This window comes from Gopherus evgoodei, chromosome 7 (assembly GCF_007399415.2).
Source record: "Gopherus evgoodei ecotype Sinaloan lineage chromosome 7, rGopEvg1_v1.p, whole genome shotgun sequence".
NCBI classification, from domain to species: Eukaryota; Metazoa; Chordata; order Testudines; family Testudinidae; genus Gopherus; species Gopherus evgoodei.
The window spans coordinates 6,071,075-6,088,585 of record NC_044328.1 but is presented as its reverse complement, the minus strand read 5'-3'; the positions used below and the strand labels follow the sequence as shown (position 1 = coordinate 6,088,585).

Genomic DNA, 17,511 nt, shown 5'->3' with positions numbered 1-17,511 from the left:
TCCAGGTATTTTTACAGATTTATTGATACATAGGAGAATGGCCTTGTGACTAAAGTAGAGGACAAGGAATTGGAAGAACTAAGTTCTGTTCCCTGCTCTACCTTGCACTTCCTGTGTAACCCTTGGGTAAGTCACAATCTGCCAAATAGGAATAAAATGATGTGATAAGGCTTAATTAATGTTTGTATAATGGTTCAAGATCCTCCAATCTTGCACTTCTATAGTACCTTTCCTATGTCTCTGATCTTTGTGTGCAGTATATAGGTCTGCTAACAAAGATTGAAAGAAATGCAGTATGACAGAGTATTATGTAAGCAAAGTGTTTCTCTAGCACAGGGGTAGGCAACCTATGGCGCAGGTGCCGAAAGTGGTACACGAGCTGATTTTCAGTGGCACTCACACTGCCCGGGTTCTGGCCACCGGACTGAGGGGCTCTTCAGTTTAATTTAATTTTAAATGAAGCTTCTTAAGCATTTTAAAAACCTTATTTACTTTACACACAACAATAGTTTAGTTATATATTATAGACTTATAGAAAGAGACCTTCTAAAAATGTTAACATGTATTACCGGCATGCAGAACCTTAAATTAGAGTGAATAAATGAAGACTCGGCACAGCACTTCTGAAAGGTTGCCGATTCCTGCTCTAGCAGATTACTGTCCCAATCACAAGAGTGTTCATCACAGAGTACATATAGATATCAGGTTGGTAATCCGATACAAGACCATTTCTTCCTCCAATCCATATAATACCCATTCTATGATGATGCACTAACACATCATTGGAAATTCTGTACATGCAGTGAACTGGGTACTAACAGTATGGCAAAAAGTTATTTGCTTAACAATAACTCTTATATAGTTATGGGTTATTATCATAGGTGCTGACTCCGTGGGTGTTCTGGGGCTAGAGAACCCCTGGAAAAATAATAGTGGGTGCTCAGCACCAACCAGCCACCCACCGATCAGCTGTTTGGCAGGCCCAGCTGATCAGTTTGATGTTATGGTCAAAAGAGCCAATGCAGTCCTGGGGAATCTCAAGTAGGGATAGAGAAGTTATTTTGCCTCTGTATTTGGCACTGGTGCAACTGCTGCTGGAATACTGTGTCCAGTTCTGTTGCCCACAATTTGAGAAGGATGTTGATAAATTGGAAAGGGTTCAGAGAAAAACCCAGAGAATGATAAAAGATTAGAAAACATGTCCTATTGTATAGACTCAAGGATCTCAACCTACTTAGCTTAGCAAAGAGAATGTTAGAGGGTGACTTGATTACAACCTGTAAGTGTGTATGTGGGGAACCAATATTTGATAATGGGCTCCTCAGTCTAGCAGAGAGAGGTCTAATACAATTCAATGGCTTGAAGCTGAAGCTAGACAAATTCAGACTCGAAATAAATTTTTAACAGTGAGAGTTATTAATCATTGGAATAATTTACCTAGGGTCATTGTGGATTCTTCATCACTGACCATTTTTAAATCAAGAGTTGATGTTTTTCTTGGGGATCTACTCTAGGACTGATTTTGGGGGTTCTATGGCATGTGTTATACAGGGGGTCAGACTAGATAATCCCAATGGTCTCTTCTGGCCTTGGAATCTATGAATCATGATACAATATTCCAAACAGCAGGTTATCCTGTTTTCATTTTTATTGTGGCTGTACCATCTATGTCTGGAGTAGAAATGTTCTTTATATCTAACAAACTCATGCATCCAAGCCATTCTCTTCCTCCAGCAGGATTGAATCTCTAACACTGCAGCAGCAAAATCCCTAAGGCAGTGATCCCCAAATTTTTTATATTGTGTTCCCCCCCCCGCCCAGCCCATAATGGAAGATGTGCGCACTCGCGTGGAATCCAGCATCTGGAGCCGGGGGGCCATGAGTGGAGCTGCACTGTGGTCAAAGCCAGGGGCTGAGGCTGGGACCAGAGCTTGGAGTAGAATGGGGTTATGTGGCGCTCCTCCCCTACCCCCTGCGGGAGTTGGCCTGGACCCCACTGCCTCCCCACTCCGAACATTCCTCTACACCCCCATAGGGACATACCTTACAGTCTGATGACCATTGCCCTAAGGTATACACCATGTGTATGAAATGAAGTCCAGGAGGGGATGACCTTTTGGTGGGGCTCTGTAGTGTTTGCATTGCTAAAAATTTTCACAGCATTTTGGTAAAGTATTAAGTGTGCGTAGCATCTACTCAGAATTGTCTGTTAGCATTGTGATCGATAATGGCACAAATATCTACACATCTCCAGGGAACCTGCTATGTCCCTAAACCTTCAATATACAGGGTAATTGCTATCTTCCTTCCAGATACCAATTAACCAGTACCAATTAGGTGTTTAAAGCCACTACTAGAATAATGGAAAGTTCCACTTTCTCCCCAGGCAACTTACTAATTAATAAATCCCTGGGATACTCTGCCTCAGGTGTCAAAACTTCTGGTGTCAATTTTCAAACAGACATAAGAAGACCATGTACTTTAGGCTTGGTCTACACTACGCGTTTATACCGATTTTAGCAGCGTTAAACCGATTTAATGCTGCACCCGTCCGCACAACGAGGCCCTTTATATCGATATAAAAGGCTCTTTAAACCGGTTTTTGTACTCCTCCCCACCGAGAGGAGTAGCGCTGAAATCGGTATAACCGTATCGGATTAGGGTTAGCATGGCCACAAATTGATGGTATTGGCCTCCGGGCAGTATCCCACAGTACACCACTGTGACCGCTCTGGAAAGCCATCTGAACTCGGATGCACTGGCCAGGTAGACAGGAAAAGCCCTGCGAACTTTTGAATTTCATTTCCTGTTTGGCCAACGTGGAGAGCTCACCATCACAGGTGACCACACAGAGCTCATCAGCACAGGTAACAATGCAGTCTCCTGAGAATCGAAAAAGAGCTCCAGCGTGGACCGCACGGGAGGTACTGGATCTGATCGCTATATGGGGAGAGGATTCTGTGCTAACAGAACTCCGTTCTAAAAGACGAAAAGAAAAAACATTTGAAAAAATTTCCAAGGCCATGATGGAAAATGGCCACACCAGGGACTCAGTGCAGTGCAGAGTGAAAGTTAAGGAGCTCAGCCAAGCCTACCAGAAAACCAAAGAAGCAAACGGAAGGTCCGGGGCAGGGCTGAAAACATGCTGCTTCTACGCTGAGCTGCATGCAACTCTAGGGGTGGTCCGCCACCACTACCCCACTCCGTCCGTGGATTCCGAGGTGGGGTTGGTAATCTCAGCCATGCCTGAGGATTCTGCGGACAAGGAGAATGAGGAGGAGGAAGAGGAGGACGAGCTTGCAGAGAACACACAGGATTCCGTTCTCCCCAACAGCCAGGAGCTTTTTCTCACCCAGACGGAATTATCCTCCCAGCCCTCCCAAGCCAGTAGCCCAGACAATGAAGCCATGGAAGCGACCTCTGGTGAGTGTACCTTTGTAAATATAAAACATAGTTTCAAAGCAAGCTTTTTTTAATGATCGATTTGCCCTGAGGACTTGGGATGCATTCGCAGCCAGTACAGTTATTGGAAAAGTTTAACATGTCTGAGGATGGAGCGGAAATCCTCCAGGGACATCTCCATGAAGCTCTCCTGGAGGTACTCCAAAAGCCTTTGCAGAAGGTTTCTGGGCAGTGCAGCCTTATTCCGTCCACCATGGTAGGACACTTGACCACGCCATGCATGTAGCAAGTAATCTGGTATCATTGCATTATAAAGCCTAGCTGTGTGTAGTCCCAGTGTTTGCTGGCATTCAAGCAACATCCGTTCTTTATCTCGCTGTGTTATCCTCAAGAGAATGATATCGTTCATGGAAACCTGGCTGAAATTCAGGAATTTAATTAGGGGGACAGAGATGGCCATTCCTACTGGGCTGTTTGCCTGTTGCTCAAAAGAAATTCTTCCTTGCAGGTAGCCAAGCGGGGGGAGGGTAGGGGGGGTAATGGCTCTGAGCTTTTTCGCGTTTGGCTAGCAGGGATCTTCCCTGCTACCAGCCACGCGGTGGGAAGGGAGGGGGGGGTGATTAGCAGTGGTCTTCCATGATACCAGCCACGGGGTAGGGGGAGGGGTAAAGCGATCATCCCAGAGAACTGGATGGAGGGGGAGTTTGGTTTCTGCTGCTGCACGTTAACAGGAAAGACGCAGCACTCAACGGGCTTTGCTTGGTATTTGGGAAAAGAGGGCGCTGGATATATGAAGGCTGCAGAAGCCGAAAGACAATGGCTTACCATGGCCGCATGCAAGTTGAATTCTGCTGCCCCGACCTGTGTCTGTGAGATCTCTAACACCAGAGCCGCAGGCACTCAATATTAAGATGCAAAATGCGATCTTGTAGTGAAATCACATGTGCTATGTAAGGTGAATAGTGTTCTTGACTGTGAAAGAGTATAACCATTGTTCTGTAAAATGTATCTTTTTAAATGCTTCTCTCCCTTTTTTACTTCCTTCATGCAGCTGCAAATTTTTCAAGCCTCCCTACTCCATCCTGAAGGCTATCTCAGATAAGGCGGAGGAAAAAAAAGACGCGAGATTAAATGTTCTCAGAAATCATGAAAGTAACCCGCAGTGAAAGAGTTCATCTGAATGAGTGGAAGGATGTGGTATCAAATTACAGGAAAGATGCCAGTGAAAGTGAGGCCAGGAGGGACGAACGTGATGAGACGTGACTGCAGGAAGATCAGAGGAGGTGTGATGCAACGCTGGGGCTGCTGCATGATCAAACTGACATCCTCTGACGTCTGGTGGAGCTTCACGAACAGCAGCAGGGTCACAGAGTGCCGCTGCAGCCCCTCTGTAACCACCCTCACCCCTCACCATGTTCCATATCTTCCTCACCCAGACGTGTAAGAACGCGTGGGGGAAGGCTTCGTGCACCTGCCCACTCCAACCCCGTGGACAGCCCGACCAAAAGGCTGTCATTCCATAGAAATGTTTTTAGTGGCCTTTTCCTTTCCTCCTATCCTCCTCCCAAACCCCACCCGGGATACCTTGTCAGTTCTCTCCCTCTTTTTATAATGACTTTTTAATAAAGAATACATGATTTTTAAACGATAGTGACTTTATTTCCTTAAGCAAACTGTAATCGAAGGGGGAAGGTGGGTTGCTTACAGGGAATGAGTCAATCAAGGGGGGGGGTCATCAAGGAGAAACAAACACAGCAGTCACACCGTACCCTGACCCGTGATGAAACTCGTTTTCAAAGCTTCTCTAATGCGCACTGATTCGTGGTTTGCTCTTCTAATCACCCTGGTGTCTGGCTGCGCGTAATCAGCAGCCAGGTGATTTGACGCAGCCTCCCACCCCGCCATAAATGTCTCCCCCCTTACTCTCACAGAGATTGTGGAGCACACAGCAAGCAGCAATAATAATGGGGACATTGGTTTGGCTGAGGTCTGAGCGAGTCAGTAATGTGCACCAGCGCCCCTTTAAATGGCCAAATGCACATTCTACCGCATTCTGCACTTGCTCAGCCTGTAGTTGAACAGCTCCTGACTACTGTCCAGGCTGCCTGTGTATGGCTTCATGAGCCATGGCATCAAGGGGTAGGCTGGGTCACCCAGGGTAACTACAGGCATTTCAACATCCTCAGCTGTTATTTTCTGGTCTGGGAAGTAATTCCCTTGCTGTAGCCGTTTAAACAGAGTAGTGTTCCTGAAGACACAAGTGTCATGAACCCTTCCTGGCCATCCCACGTGGATGTTGGTGAAATGTCCCTTGTGATCCACCAGTGCTTGCAGCACCATGGAAAAGTACCCCTTGCGGTTTATGTACTGGGTGCCCTGGTGCTCCGGTGCCAAGATAGGGATATGGGTTCCATCTATCGACCCCCCCCTACAGTGAGGTTATCCCATTGCAGCAAAGCCATCCACTATGGCCTGCACGTTTCCTAGAGTCACAAGCTTTCATAGCAGCAGCTTAATGATTGCTTTGGCTACTTGCATCACAGCAGCCCCCACAGTAGATTTTCCCACTCCAAATTGATTCCCGACTGACTGGTAGCTTTCTGGCTTTGCAAACTTCCAGAGGGCAATTGTCACTCGCTTCTCAACTGTGAGGGCTGCTCTCATCTTGGTATTATGGCATTTCAGGGCAGGGGAAAGCAAGTCACAAAGTTCCACGAAAGTGCCCTTACGCTTGCGAAAGTTTCGCAGCACTGAATCGTCCCAAACCTGCAAAACTATGCGGTCCCACCAGTCTGTGCTTGTTTCCCAGGCCCAAAATCGGCATTCAATGGCTAGAACCTGTCCCATTACCAGCAGGATCTCCAAAGCGCAGGGGCCCGCGGTGTGAGAGAATTCTGTGTCCATGTCCTCATCACTCTCGTCGCCTCAATGCCATAGCCGCCGCTTCCTCGCTTGGATTTGCAGGTCCTGGTTCAGCATAGACTGCACGAGAATGCGCAAGGTGTTTACAAACGTCCACGATTGCGGTCTTGATCTGAGCAGGGTCCATGCTTGCTGTGCTATGGCGTTTGCACAGTTCAGCCAAGAAAAAAGGTGTGAAACGGTTGTCTGCTGCTTTCGCAGAGGGAGGGGTGAGGCTGTACCCAGAACCACCTGCGACAATGTTTTTTGCCCTGTCAGGCACCGGGATCTCAACCCAGAATTCCAAGGGGCGGGGGAGACTGCAGGAACTATGGGATAGGTACCCACAGTGCAACGCTCCAGAAATCGACACTAGCCTCGGTACATGGACACACACTGCCGAATTATTGTGCTTAGTGTGGCCGCGTGCAGTCGACTTTATACAATCTGTTTTACAAAACCAGTTTATGTAAAATCGGAATAATCCCGTACTGTAGACGTACCCTTAGCTAGGCGGTAGGGGATCCTATGGGTAGGGATCCCTGCCGTAGGGTTAGGGTTCTTATTGGTAGGGTACCTGGAGCTAGGGTCAGGTTTCCTAGGGGTAGGGCAGACAGCATTTGTTTTAACTCTCTTTTTTTTTTCTTCTCCTAGCTGGAAGCACATTTGTGATTGACATTATAAATGTGCATGAAGTAATGAAAAATATTGCCCAGTAGGTGCATTGAAAAGTTTCTTTTCCATCCCTCTCTTGGAGTAGGAGAGAAAAAGGGAGGCCTTTCTTAAGGTAAGCCCAGATGGTGGTATGTTCCCGATGTTCTTATAAGGAATGACAGGGATAATTCAATACAGAACTGTTGTGGATGTCCACAATACTGGATGAATGGAAGTCACAGCAGCAGTGGAGATGTATAGCATCATGAGTCCCTGTATACTCATGTTCTCCTTTGGTCCCCTAGAGATCTAAAGAATTGCCAAAGTAGGCTCTGACAGGGTAAACTGCTCAAAATAGAGCAATGCATGCTAGACCCTTTTCTCTGCTGGATGGAGGAGAAGGAAAAGTTGAGGGCAGCTGCTTCACTTCATGCAAACTGTGTACGGGGCCTGGATTTCAGGAAAGTGCCAGTCCAGCCTATACACCTTTTGGGAATGTTTGGCCATCCTTAAAATACAATAATTGCTATTGAAGTCCTAAATACTTCCTTATTTCCAGGGCTACTGATGAAAAGTCCTTCATTAGTTATCCCAGGGATTCACGTGTGCCAGTAGTGACTTTCTTCTTCTGCTCCATCCCCAGCACATGTAAATTTATGCAGTAACATGTAGTCAGACCTGCTTGTTGCTTAACTCTTTCCTTGTTGCTTTTAGGTCTAGAAGTGTCATCTTGGGCTTGGCTCAGAGAAACGTCTTCTATTGTAAAATAGTTACAGATGCTGGTATTCAATGTGTAGAATATACCTGATGATTTTTGTTTGGGAGATACTGATTTCTACAAAAAGAAAAACTTCCCTAGGGAACCAAAACCATCTGCTTGTGTCAGGTTACTTTCCAGGGAAGAAATGCCCCTCAAATTGAATAGTTTATGTCATAGCATCACGAGACAGGCATGATATCTTAACCCTTCTTCCTTCTGGGTGGGAGAGGGTTAAGTGGAACTGCTTCCCTTCACTCTAATCTGGTGTCAGGAATAAGGCCCTGCGGCTGTACCTGCTCAGACTCCTGACAGCCTAAGGAGTCAGCTAGGCTACCTGGTAGCTTCCTCAGTGAACCAGGCAGGTTAGTCTTTCAGGCCAGATCTTAAGCTAGGCAGTAGCTTTCTGGCTGGCTCAATGCACAGGCCTGTGAATTCTCTGCCTCACTCCAAGCCCTGCTTTGGTCCTGCTCCAGCCTAGACCCTGCCCTGCACCTTGCCTTGTTCCAGTCCTGTCCCAGCCTCGCTCCTGCCTCTGAACCAACCCTGCTCCTGTCTTCTCTGACTCCGAGTCTGTCCTTTGGCTCCAATTCCTTGCTCCGACTCTGTGTTTTGATCCTGAGCTCTGGCATTTGAACTCTGACTGCTGTTCTTATCTCTTGCCTTGACCTGTGATAGTAATAATTTTGCCATCTCTAGAGGCGTGCTAGATGCCCTGCAAAACACACAATTCGCCCACGACCTTGCTTTGTAAAGCTTACAATCTAGAGTTCACACAGGCATAATGAGCAATGGTGAGCACAGCTCCAAAGAGGAACAGGGAGGGGTGAGGTGGGCCAGAGTTAAATTAATAAGATCATACAGTGACTGAATTAGTTCATGTATGCTGCTTGGTAGGGTTTGATCTAAACATCATGTAATTCAGTGGTTCTCAACCCTAGGTCTGGGGCTTCCTGGGGGCTGTGAGCAGGTTTCAGGAGGTTCTTCAAGCAGAGCCAGCGTGACTTGCTGAGGCCCAGGGCAGAAAACCAAAAACCCAACATGGGGGCTGAAGCCTGGGGCCCCCGAGTCCTGCCACCTGGGGCTGAATCAACTTAGCATCACTGGACCTCCTATAGCATGGGGCTGAGAGCAATTGCCCTGTTTGCTACACCCTAATGCCAGCCCTGGCTTTTATATGCAGAAAAACAATTGTGGCACAGGTGGGCTGTGGAGTTTTTATAGAATGTTGGGGCGGGCGTTAAGAAAGAAAAAGGTTGAGACCCCTGATGTAATTCACACCTTTGTAGGTTTCATGGGAGACATTAACTTTGTGAAGGAATTTGATGAGGAGAGTGGTTGGGTAGGTTTTGGAAGAGCCTTCCATATGTAAGGATCAGCATGGAAGAAAGTAGAGTTGCCTGTGGGAGGAGGAAACAAAAATAAATCCAGGCACAGGGAACTGGTATTCATTTTGCATAAACAAAAGGGAGTGGCTGCACTGAGGAACTTAAGCAATAAAAATGTCTTTACCTCTATACCAGCATGAATGACTGTTGCATTTAAAATTGGGGAGGTTGAAGGAGAGTGGTATTCCTCTTTTGTTCTTCCCCAGCAAAAGGGAACAAATAGAACTGTTTTCTACAGTTCTTTTCATAATCTGGGGCAACCTGGAGTACTTTACGGGAACAAGTTAAATGCCAGCAAAGGGGGAGTTAACAAAAATGCATGCCAAGGCTCAAAATTCCTGCTGGGTGTCCCTGGGCAGGTATTTTTGGGCAGAACACCTGTTTTCTGAAATTATCTGCCTAGTGGGATGCCTAAATTAGTCATGATGGTGGTGAGAGACGAGAACAAGACAGTAATCAGAATGAAAGGGAAGGAAAGGTAACCAGTATGAAGTATTGAAGGTTGTGTGGCACAAAATGGGGAAGAGGTGGCTGCTTTCAATGTTTCAGTAAAATATTCAAGTAGACAAATACGGGAAGATCCTTTTTTGTGGGCTGAGGGGGAAGAGGAAGAAAACCATAAACAAAAAGAGAAATAGAAAAGTAAAAAAGGTAAAGAAGGCATGTGATGCTCCAACTCTATTAGTGAAATATATTTTGGACATCTTTCTGTCACTGTATGTCTGTAGGGAAATCCCCTTAATTTGTGTTTAATTTGAAGGAGTTGATGGCAGAATGCTATTGCTGCTACTACTGGTCACTCACTTCAAGTAAGCTAGTATAGCAGATATTTTACCATGTTTTGTGCTAGTTTCCAGAAACACTCTATCAATTTCTGAGGGCTGTATGTAATAGCATCTTTTTACCTGTGTAGATAAAGATCATCAGCAATCCCTAGCTTGTCCTTGTTCATGGGAATTGGTCACTTGGTTTCTGAATGCAGTCCGACCCTGCGAAGTATGAAGCAGAGATGCCTTCCCTGTTATGGGGGTTGAATCCTGTCTTTTCTGCATTTGCAAGACTCTACATTAAGGATATAAAGGAAATGAAAGAATCTAAGCAGGTTCCAGGTATGTGTGCTTGATTTCTTTGGTGTATATAGAAATGTAATGCGTTTAATTAGTGATGGGTGTTATTGTAGAACAATATCAGCTTTACAAAGCTGCAGTCTTAGTTATGTAGCACTGACTGTCCAAGGATCTCAGAGTCTTTTTGAATGCTGATAAGCGAGTCCTCAACACTCCTGTGAGATAGGTCTGTATTGTCTCCATCAGGAGAGCTGAGACTCAGTGGTCAAAGAACTTGTATTAATTAATGTAGAACTGTAGTAGCAGTGCTGGAAATGGAACTTAGGAGACCTAATCCCTTCTCCATTGTTCTAACTGGTATGAAACAATCTCTCTAAAATTAAGAGACTTGTTTGACAGAGCACAAAGGCTTCACTAACTTTCTCTGTGTGTGTATTGCTGGGATCTAATAAAGCTTAATTGTAAAAACAAAACAAAACAACATTTTTTTTTTGCTATGCTTTCTCCTCCTCAAACCATTTAAAAATGTTTATAGAGGATTTCCAATCTTTTCTTTTATTGCCTTCATGTTGAAAGGTGGCCACTTTATTGTATTTAAATGTTTATAAAAAGCAGTGTTTTTTGTCTGGGCACATTCATAGGTAGTAAGAAATAGGAATGGGCTTTGCCTGTTTGGTTTCTAAATATGAATGAAGGATACTTCATGTATTTGGAAAGCCTTTTGGCTCATTCTAGTTTCTGTGCTGACTCTCATGCCACACCTTTTATTTCCTAACCATTGTTTGAAATTGTATGCTTTTGCTGTCTGTTTCCTGTGGAGCTCCAGCCAATATCGCCCACATATATACATTTTCTAAAGCAGCATAGCGCTGACATTGGGTTGCTGTTATCACTAGGAAGAACCTAAACGGGCTGTAGTTTGTTCCATACTGTGGTGGGGTCTATGTACCCCAAACTATGTCGGGCAGGACTTAAGACTGTTATTGTGGAGAGAGACAAGGGAAGGAAAACCCATAGAGAAACCCTAGAGAGTTAATCAGGAAAACAAGCTAGTCCTGAGTAGGTTTATCTACAAGAAAAGCTAGGTACATATTTCTATCCCCTTGAATAAAAGAAGGTCCTTGGCTTACTTTACCCTTGAAGCACTGCTCTTGATTTTTGTTAATATATTAACTTTTCATTGACAATAGGAATGACGCTAGTCTCCTTCCGGAAGCCAAGAACTGGCTTTGCTTTTCTCTCCTGACATCTAATATTGTGCCCTTAGGGACAACATGGAGTGTACAAGACCCAGCATATTTACTCCTGTGGAAATAGATATGATGGGTGTTTTCAAAGAATCTGTTGACCTGAGACAGTGACCAAATATGGAGATACTGCTGATGGTTAATCTTGTATTTTAAAATGGGCTATTTGTATTATAGTAGCACCTATAGGCCTAAATCTGAGATAATGGCCCCATTGTGCTAGGTGCTATGCACACATCAATGAAAAGAATTTCCTTGCCTTCTGTCATGGTATAATCCCCACTCTGAACCTTAGCGTCCAAAAGATGGGGTACCAGCATGAATTCCTCTGAGCTCAGTTACCAGCTTAGAACCTGTAGCGCTGCCACCAACCAGGAATTCTAGTGCCTGGTACACTCTGGTCCCTCCAAAACCTTGCCCGGGGACCCCCAAGACCCAGCCCCTCTCGATCTTAACACAAGGAAAGTAAACCCTTTCCCTCACCGTTGCCTCTCCCAGGCTTCCCGTCCTTGTGTTACCCTGGAAGATCACTGTGATTCAAACTCCTTTAATCTTTAAAGAGAGAGGAAGATTTACCTTCCCCCCCTCCTTCTCTCTCTCCCCCTCCCAGATTCTCCCTGAGAGAGAAAGTAATCCTAATACAGAGAGAAATTAACCTTTCTCTCCCCCTTCCCTCCTTTCTCCCCACCAATTCCCTGGTGGATCCAGACCCAGTCCCCTGGGGTCTCACCAGAATAAAAAAACAATCAGGTTCTTAAACAAGAAAAGCTTTTAATTAAAGAAAGAAAACAGTAAAAATTATCTTTGTAAATTTAAAATGGAATAGGTACAGGGTCTTTCAGCTATAGACACTGGGAATACCCTCCCAGCCTAAGTATACAAGTACAAATTAAAATCTTTTCAGCAAAATACCAATTTGAATTCCTTCCAGCCAAATACACATTTGCAAATAAAGAAAACAACCATAAGCCTAACTCGCTTTATCTACCTAGTACTCACTATTCTGAACTTATAAGAGCCTGTATTGGAGAGATTGGAGAGAAACCTGGTTGCACGTCTGATCCCTCTGAGCCCCCAGAGTGAACAACAACCAAACACTAACAGCACATACAAAAACTTCCCTCTCTCAAGATTTGAAAGTATCCTGTCCCCTGATTGGTCCTCTGGTCAGGTGACAGCCAGGCTCACTGTTCTTGTTAACCCTTTCCAGGCAAAGGAGATATGAAGCACTTTTGTTCTATTAACTCTTACTTATCTGTTTATGACACCTTCAAAGAATTGGCATACTGTCATCTTTAATTTTCCTTATCTTTTCTTGATTTAAAAACAATAATACAGAGACTGTCTCTCTCTGTTCTGTGTGTTGTACATCAGCTAGCACAGTGGGGTCCTGGCCCATGACTGGGGTTCCTAGGTGCTTCTGCAAAACAATTAATAATGGCACGCAGTGGAAGAATAAAAATTTATGAACATCAACAAACATACTCTTGCTCTTCTTTTAACATCCTAGACAACTGCAGCACTTCTCCCTCTCCCAAATATGCTCTTATATTTCTCATTTGTATGCCATGAGGTTTTATTTGAGAGCAATTTCTTATCTGCCACAATTTTTGTCATTATTCTTATAAATAAGGTGCTCATAAAGATGTATCCTCTGCCATGTCAAGATACCACCCTTTTAAAATTGGGGCATGCAAGTTTTCCCCACATCCTGTGGATTTGTCTCTTTGCACAACCAAGGTCACTGCAGTCCTGTGTGTGTATGTGTGTGTGCATGCACACATGCGTGTACATGTGTGTATATTAACAGACTTTGCAGTGCCATATAAGGATGAAAAGTCATGGAACAAACAATCCTAATTCTCTTGTCCATCTCTTTGGTGGGGGGCGCGCGTGTGCACACACACTATATGAACCATCCCAGGTGCCTTCCAGCATGTCTTTTTCACCCACATCCAATGACATCAGAATAGAACCATACAAAAGTAAGTGTTTGGTGGGAGGCTGGTGGGGGACCGGGATGAGCAATGTATAAATTTGCTGCCAAAATTCCCCCCTCTAATGGGTTTCTTAAAGACCAGAAGCTGTTAAGTATATAATTGGCTATAAACCAGTCATTAATGATGATTGGGAATGACTTAGATCGGCTCAAAGAGCAATGGGAGGAAATTAAAAAGTAAACATAGGCTGAACTTATGGGAAAACATCCTTGCAGTCAGATCTGTTTGATTGTGGAATGGACTCCCTAGTGAAGAGCCGGAAGGCCCATCACTCAAATTTATTTATGTTGGGATTGTACAGATCACTAAAGAATGTACTATAGGGAATGATCCTGCACTGACCACGGGAGTATGAACTAAATGATCTAATAAGTCTTTTTCCAGGTCTAACTGCTAGGATTCTAGGAAACCATGACTAATCCCTTAGAACAGCACTGGGGAAACTATGTAAACCCAGCCAGTTTCTCTCTTGTTGTATATGGTGACATGAAGGCTGAAAACCTCCCAGATAAAAGCAGCAATTGTGATGCCCCAGAGGCCTTGAAATGAGAGTGGGTGTCAAATGCAACAACACAATATAATTACAGCATGGAAATGAGCCTCTTTTTCAGTGTTAAAGTGCAGCTAGCCAGATTACTGCCTCTGCAGTGTGACTGCACCTTATCAACAAGAAAGGGAAGCTATGAATAGTATAAGAGCAAGTTCACTAAAAGTAGTCATTAAAGAGTCTATGCTTCTATGATTTTGTACTGCTCAGTTAAAGATACGGGGCTCCAGTTTTTAGAAAAAATTTTAAGATCCCTGACCCTAAAGAGGTCAGCAGGCAGTTCCACATGTATGTCCTATCCATTGTACCTCTGTTCAGACAGACTTTGTAATGGGGACAGGGTGATGGCCAGGCTATATACTATATAACTCTATATACAGGCTATATTCTGTATAACTGTACACTCCCTTCTTCCTGTAGCTCAGCAACTTTTTTTAGAAGCGCAGGCCAAAGTTCTGTCTCTTAAAGACTTCTTAGAAAGCATTACACAGCGTTAGTCTTAGGGTTATAGTATGTAAAACTCAATAAATGGATATTAATAATTTCTAGGGAATTTTCAAAGAGTATTCTGTTTTGCTTAGAAAGTGTAAACATGGTGCACTCAAAACTTTGTAAATAGGTTTTTGGATACTATGCATAACTTTTAAACAAAGCTACTAGACAGTACATCTTTTGGCGTTTAATATGTTGACTTCCCCCTTTTGTTTCTGTAACAACTTGTATTTGAATGTTTTTCAGCATAGCATTTTCTATACTTCAGTGCACACACATCAAAACATGTCTCCTCTGATTGTGAGTGATTTTTCAGTCTTTATAGTGTGACCACAGTATGGAATGTGTGTCATCTGGACTTTTCAGCACTTGAGAAATGGCAGAATCTTAGTCCTTTTAAATACTTCAGAACCCTGTCAGGGGATCTCCACAACCAACACCATTCCAGCCTCTGGTTTACTGACTCACTGGTTCTCTCAGTTGGTGGTGAAACAGAAGACAATAGCTTGTATCCAAAGAGGTGCAGGGACTGAGACCAAATTCTCACAGCACACGCACGTCACTTGGTCCTGCATAGATCAGCCACAGACAGTCTACAGGACTGTCTGTAACTCTTATAATCTCCCCCGCACCCACCCACCCATGCTCCAGCTCAGCTCTCCAAGGGTGACCCACCCAGCTGGGTTGCCCACAGTGAAACACATCATATACAGCCTCTTAACAGCTGTTGAATACATCAAGTCACTGCCACACCCTGTTCTGGAAACTTCTGGGTCCTTCTGAGTTGCCATGACCTGCTCTCTGCATGTGTGTAGGCAGAGACATCAAGTGTCCAACTAAGGCTACGTCTTCACTACCCACCTTATTGGCAGGTAGCAATCGATTGCTCGGGGATTGATATATCACATCTCATCTAGACGCAATATATCGATCCCCGAACGCTCTTATATCGATTCTGGAACTCCACCAACCTCAGCGGAGTTGCGGAGTCGACATGGGGAGCCGCGGACATCAATCCCGCTCCATGAGGATGGTGAGTAATTCGATCTTAGATACTTCAACTTCAGCTACGTTATTCACGTAGCTGAAGTTGCGTATCTGAGATCGATTTTCCCCTGCAGTGTAGACCAGCCGTAAGATTTATGTCTCCTTCACACAGCTTCTCACCTTACGTTCTTTCCCCTCAAGAAACAAAGTCAAATGCTGCAGAATAAAATGTGAGTTATATAAGAAATAATTGTAGTGGAGAATTTAAAATGTATAAATAGCGGTTTACTAAAGAGCTTGATTGAGAACATCCTTCACCTCATGCAGGCCACACGGTGACTGGTAGCTGGTAATGGATTTTGATAGCTACCATTCTGAGCAGAGTTTGAACCAGTGACCTAGAGATGGAGAAACTTCTGATTTAGTTCCTCAAACCATCCAGTTAAATAACTCAAGAATATAAAACACCAGTGTGTCACCCTTTAAAGAAATGATGGCAGATGCTGTTTAAATCTCAGTGAGGTGGCTTTCTGTATGTTCTTATAGAGACTGGGAGTCAGGACTCCCAGTTCTATTCCCAGCTTCACAACTTAGTCATTCTGTGCCTTAATGTACCTATCTGTGAAAAGAGCAGAATAATGTACCAAGGATTGCCTCTGCACTTTACAAAAGTGAAGCAAGGCACAGTCCCTACCCTGAGATGTATACAGTGCAACTGAAACTTAATGGTGGTAATACTTGCCTATGTCAGGGGTGGAGAGATATAATTACTGTGTATAAACTGCGTTGACATCCTTGAAAGAGTTTCTATGTAAGCATTAATTGTTGTTTAATCATAAACATAGGGAGAAGACAAAATGAAAGTGGTCAGTCCTGTAAATGTTTTCTACTCTAGCCCTGATCTGCAGCTGCACAACAAATACACCCAGCTCTGAGATAACAGCAGTGGATAATTCTTCAACGCATGTTGTGAGCTTCTATCAGCACAACTTCCATATAAATTGTGTGGCTAAACACTTGTGCAACACCCTGAAAACTTGCCCGTGACTCAGTAATGTGAAGAAGTTAGTTCCAGGCCTATTTAAGGTTACTGAAGACATGTTCAGGCTATGTCTCTGGCTATGTAGGATAGGTTATTTTAGGGTTTTAATCAGTTTTGATTCCACACATGAAACTGACCTCCTGACTGTTGTATGTGCATTAAAATATCTCATGTCTTCCTTGATAAGGTTAGGGATTTGCTTTTGTGTCTTGAGCCAAATCTTTCCCTCTCCAATTCCTAGTTTTGTTCAGTGTGTTGTATGCTAGTTGCCAGCTGTCCATGTCATATGGGTCTGCATCTCAGTGGGGCTGAAATCTTTTGAAATTGAAGATAATATATGCATTTAAAATAATTAGCAGTCCAAGTAATTTAAATCTCTTGAATTATCTTCTCTCCTTTCTACATAGTGTGTTGTTCTGATGGTATGAGCACTAATGCATTTGGTGGTTGCATATATGGCATGTCGCATGAGTGTTTACTTGAGCATTTTTAGTTTTGTTTCTCGATAAAGGTATTGGATGGTCATAGTGGCTTCTGTATTTCCTAAGTGAATGCTGGGCAGAAGCTGACAAAAGGGCGTTGAGGTTTCTCAGAGATATTTTGATACTCAGTAGCATTATCAAAGTCTGTTTCATAGAAGCACAGAAATGAAGTCTGGAAGGGATATTTTATAGGGGAAATGGTTGCAGTGGTTATATGAGCTAGTAGTTTCCCCTGATACCTGCATCTTGTGCGTCAGAATCAAAGTTATCTATTTTAAATGGTCCCTTCCTTAGCCCTTTTGGTAGTGAAAACAGCCTTAAGAATTTAAAAGATTCAGTGAGATCTGTCTCAATCTGCAGATAGCCTCAAACAGAAGTATGGGGAGATGTATAAACTGCTCATATTTATTTAAAAGAACATTTACTCTGAAGCCTAATGATGACAAATAAAATCACATTTAACTATTTTACTCTTAGTCAAAATATTCAAGAAAGGAGAGAGAGAGGATCAGATTATGAAGTGCTGTAGGGTCTGTTGACTACAA

At 43.8% G+C, this 17,511-nt stretch overlaps 1 protein-coding gene across 8 annotated transcripts in view; it reads left to right on the top strand.

Annotated features, from left to right (window-relative positions):
- STN1 (STN1 subunit of CST complex) overlaps positions 1–17,511 on the top strand; it is a 71,674-nt gene that overhangs the window by 15,823 nt on the left and 38,340 nt on the right. For all 8 annotated transcript variants that reach the window (XM_030571372.1, XM_030571374.1, XM_030571367.1 and 5 more), the window contains 3 exons: positions 6–126; positions 6,958–7,090; positions 10,016–10,211. In XM_030571372.1, the coding sequence (XP_030427232.1) occupies positions 10,079–10,211 (133 nt within the window). In that variant the 5' untranslated portion in view covers positions 6–126; positions 6,958–7,090; positions 10,016–10,078. The remainder of the gene's footprint in view (positions 1–5; positions 127–6,957; positions 7,091–10,015; positions 10,212–17,511) is intronic.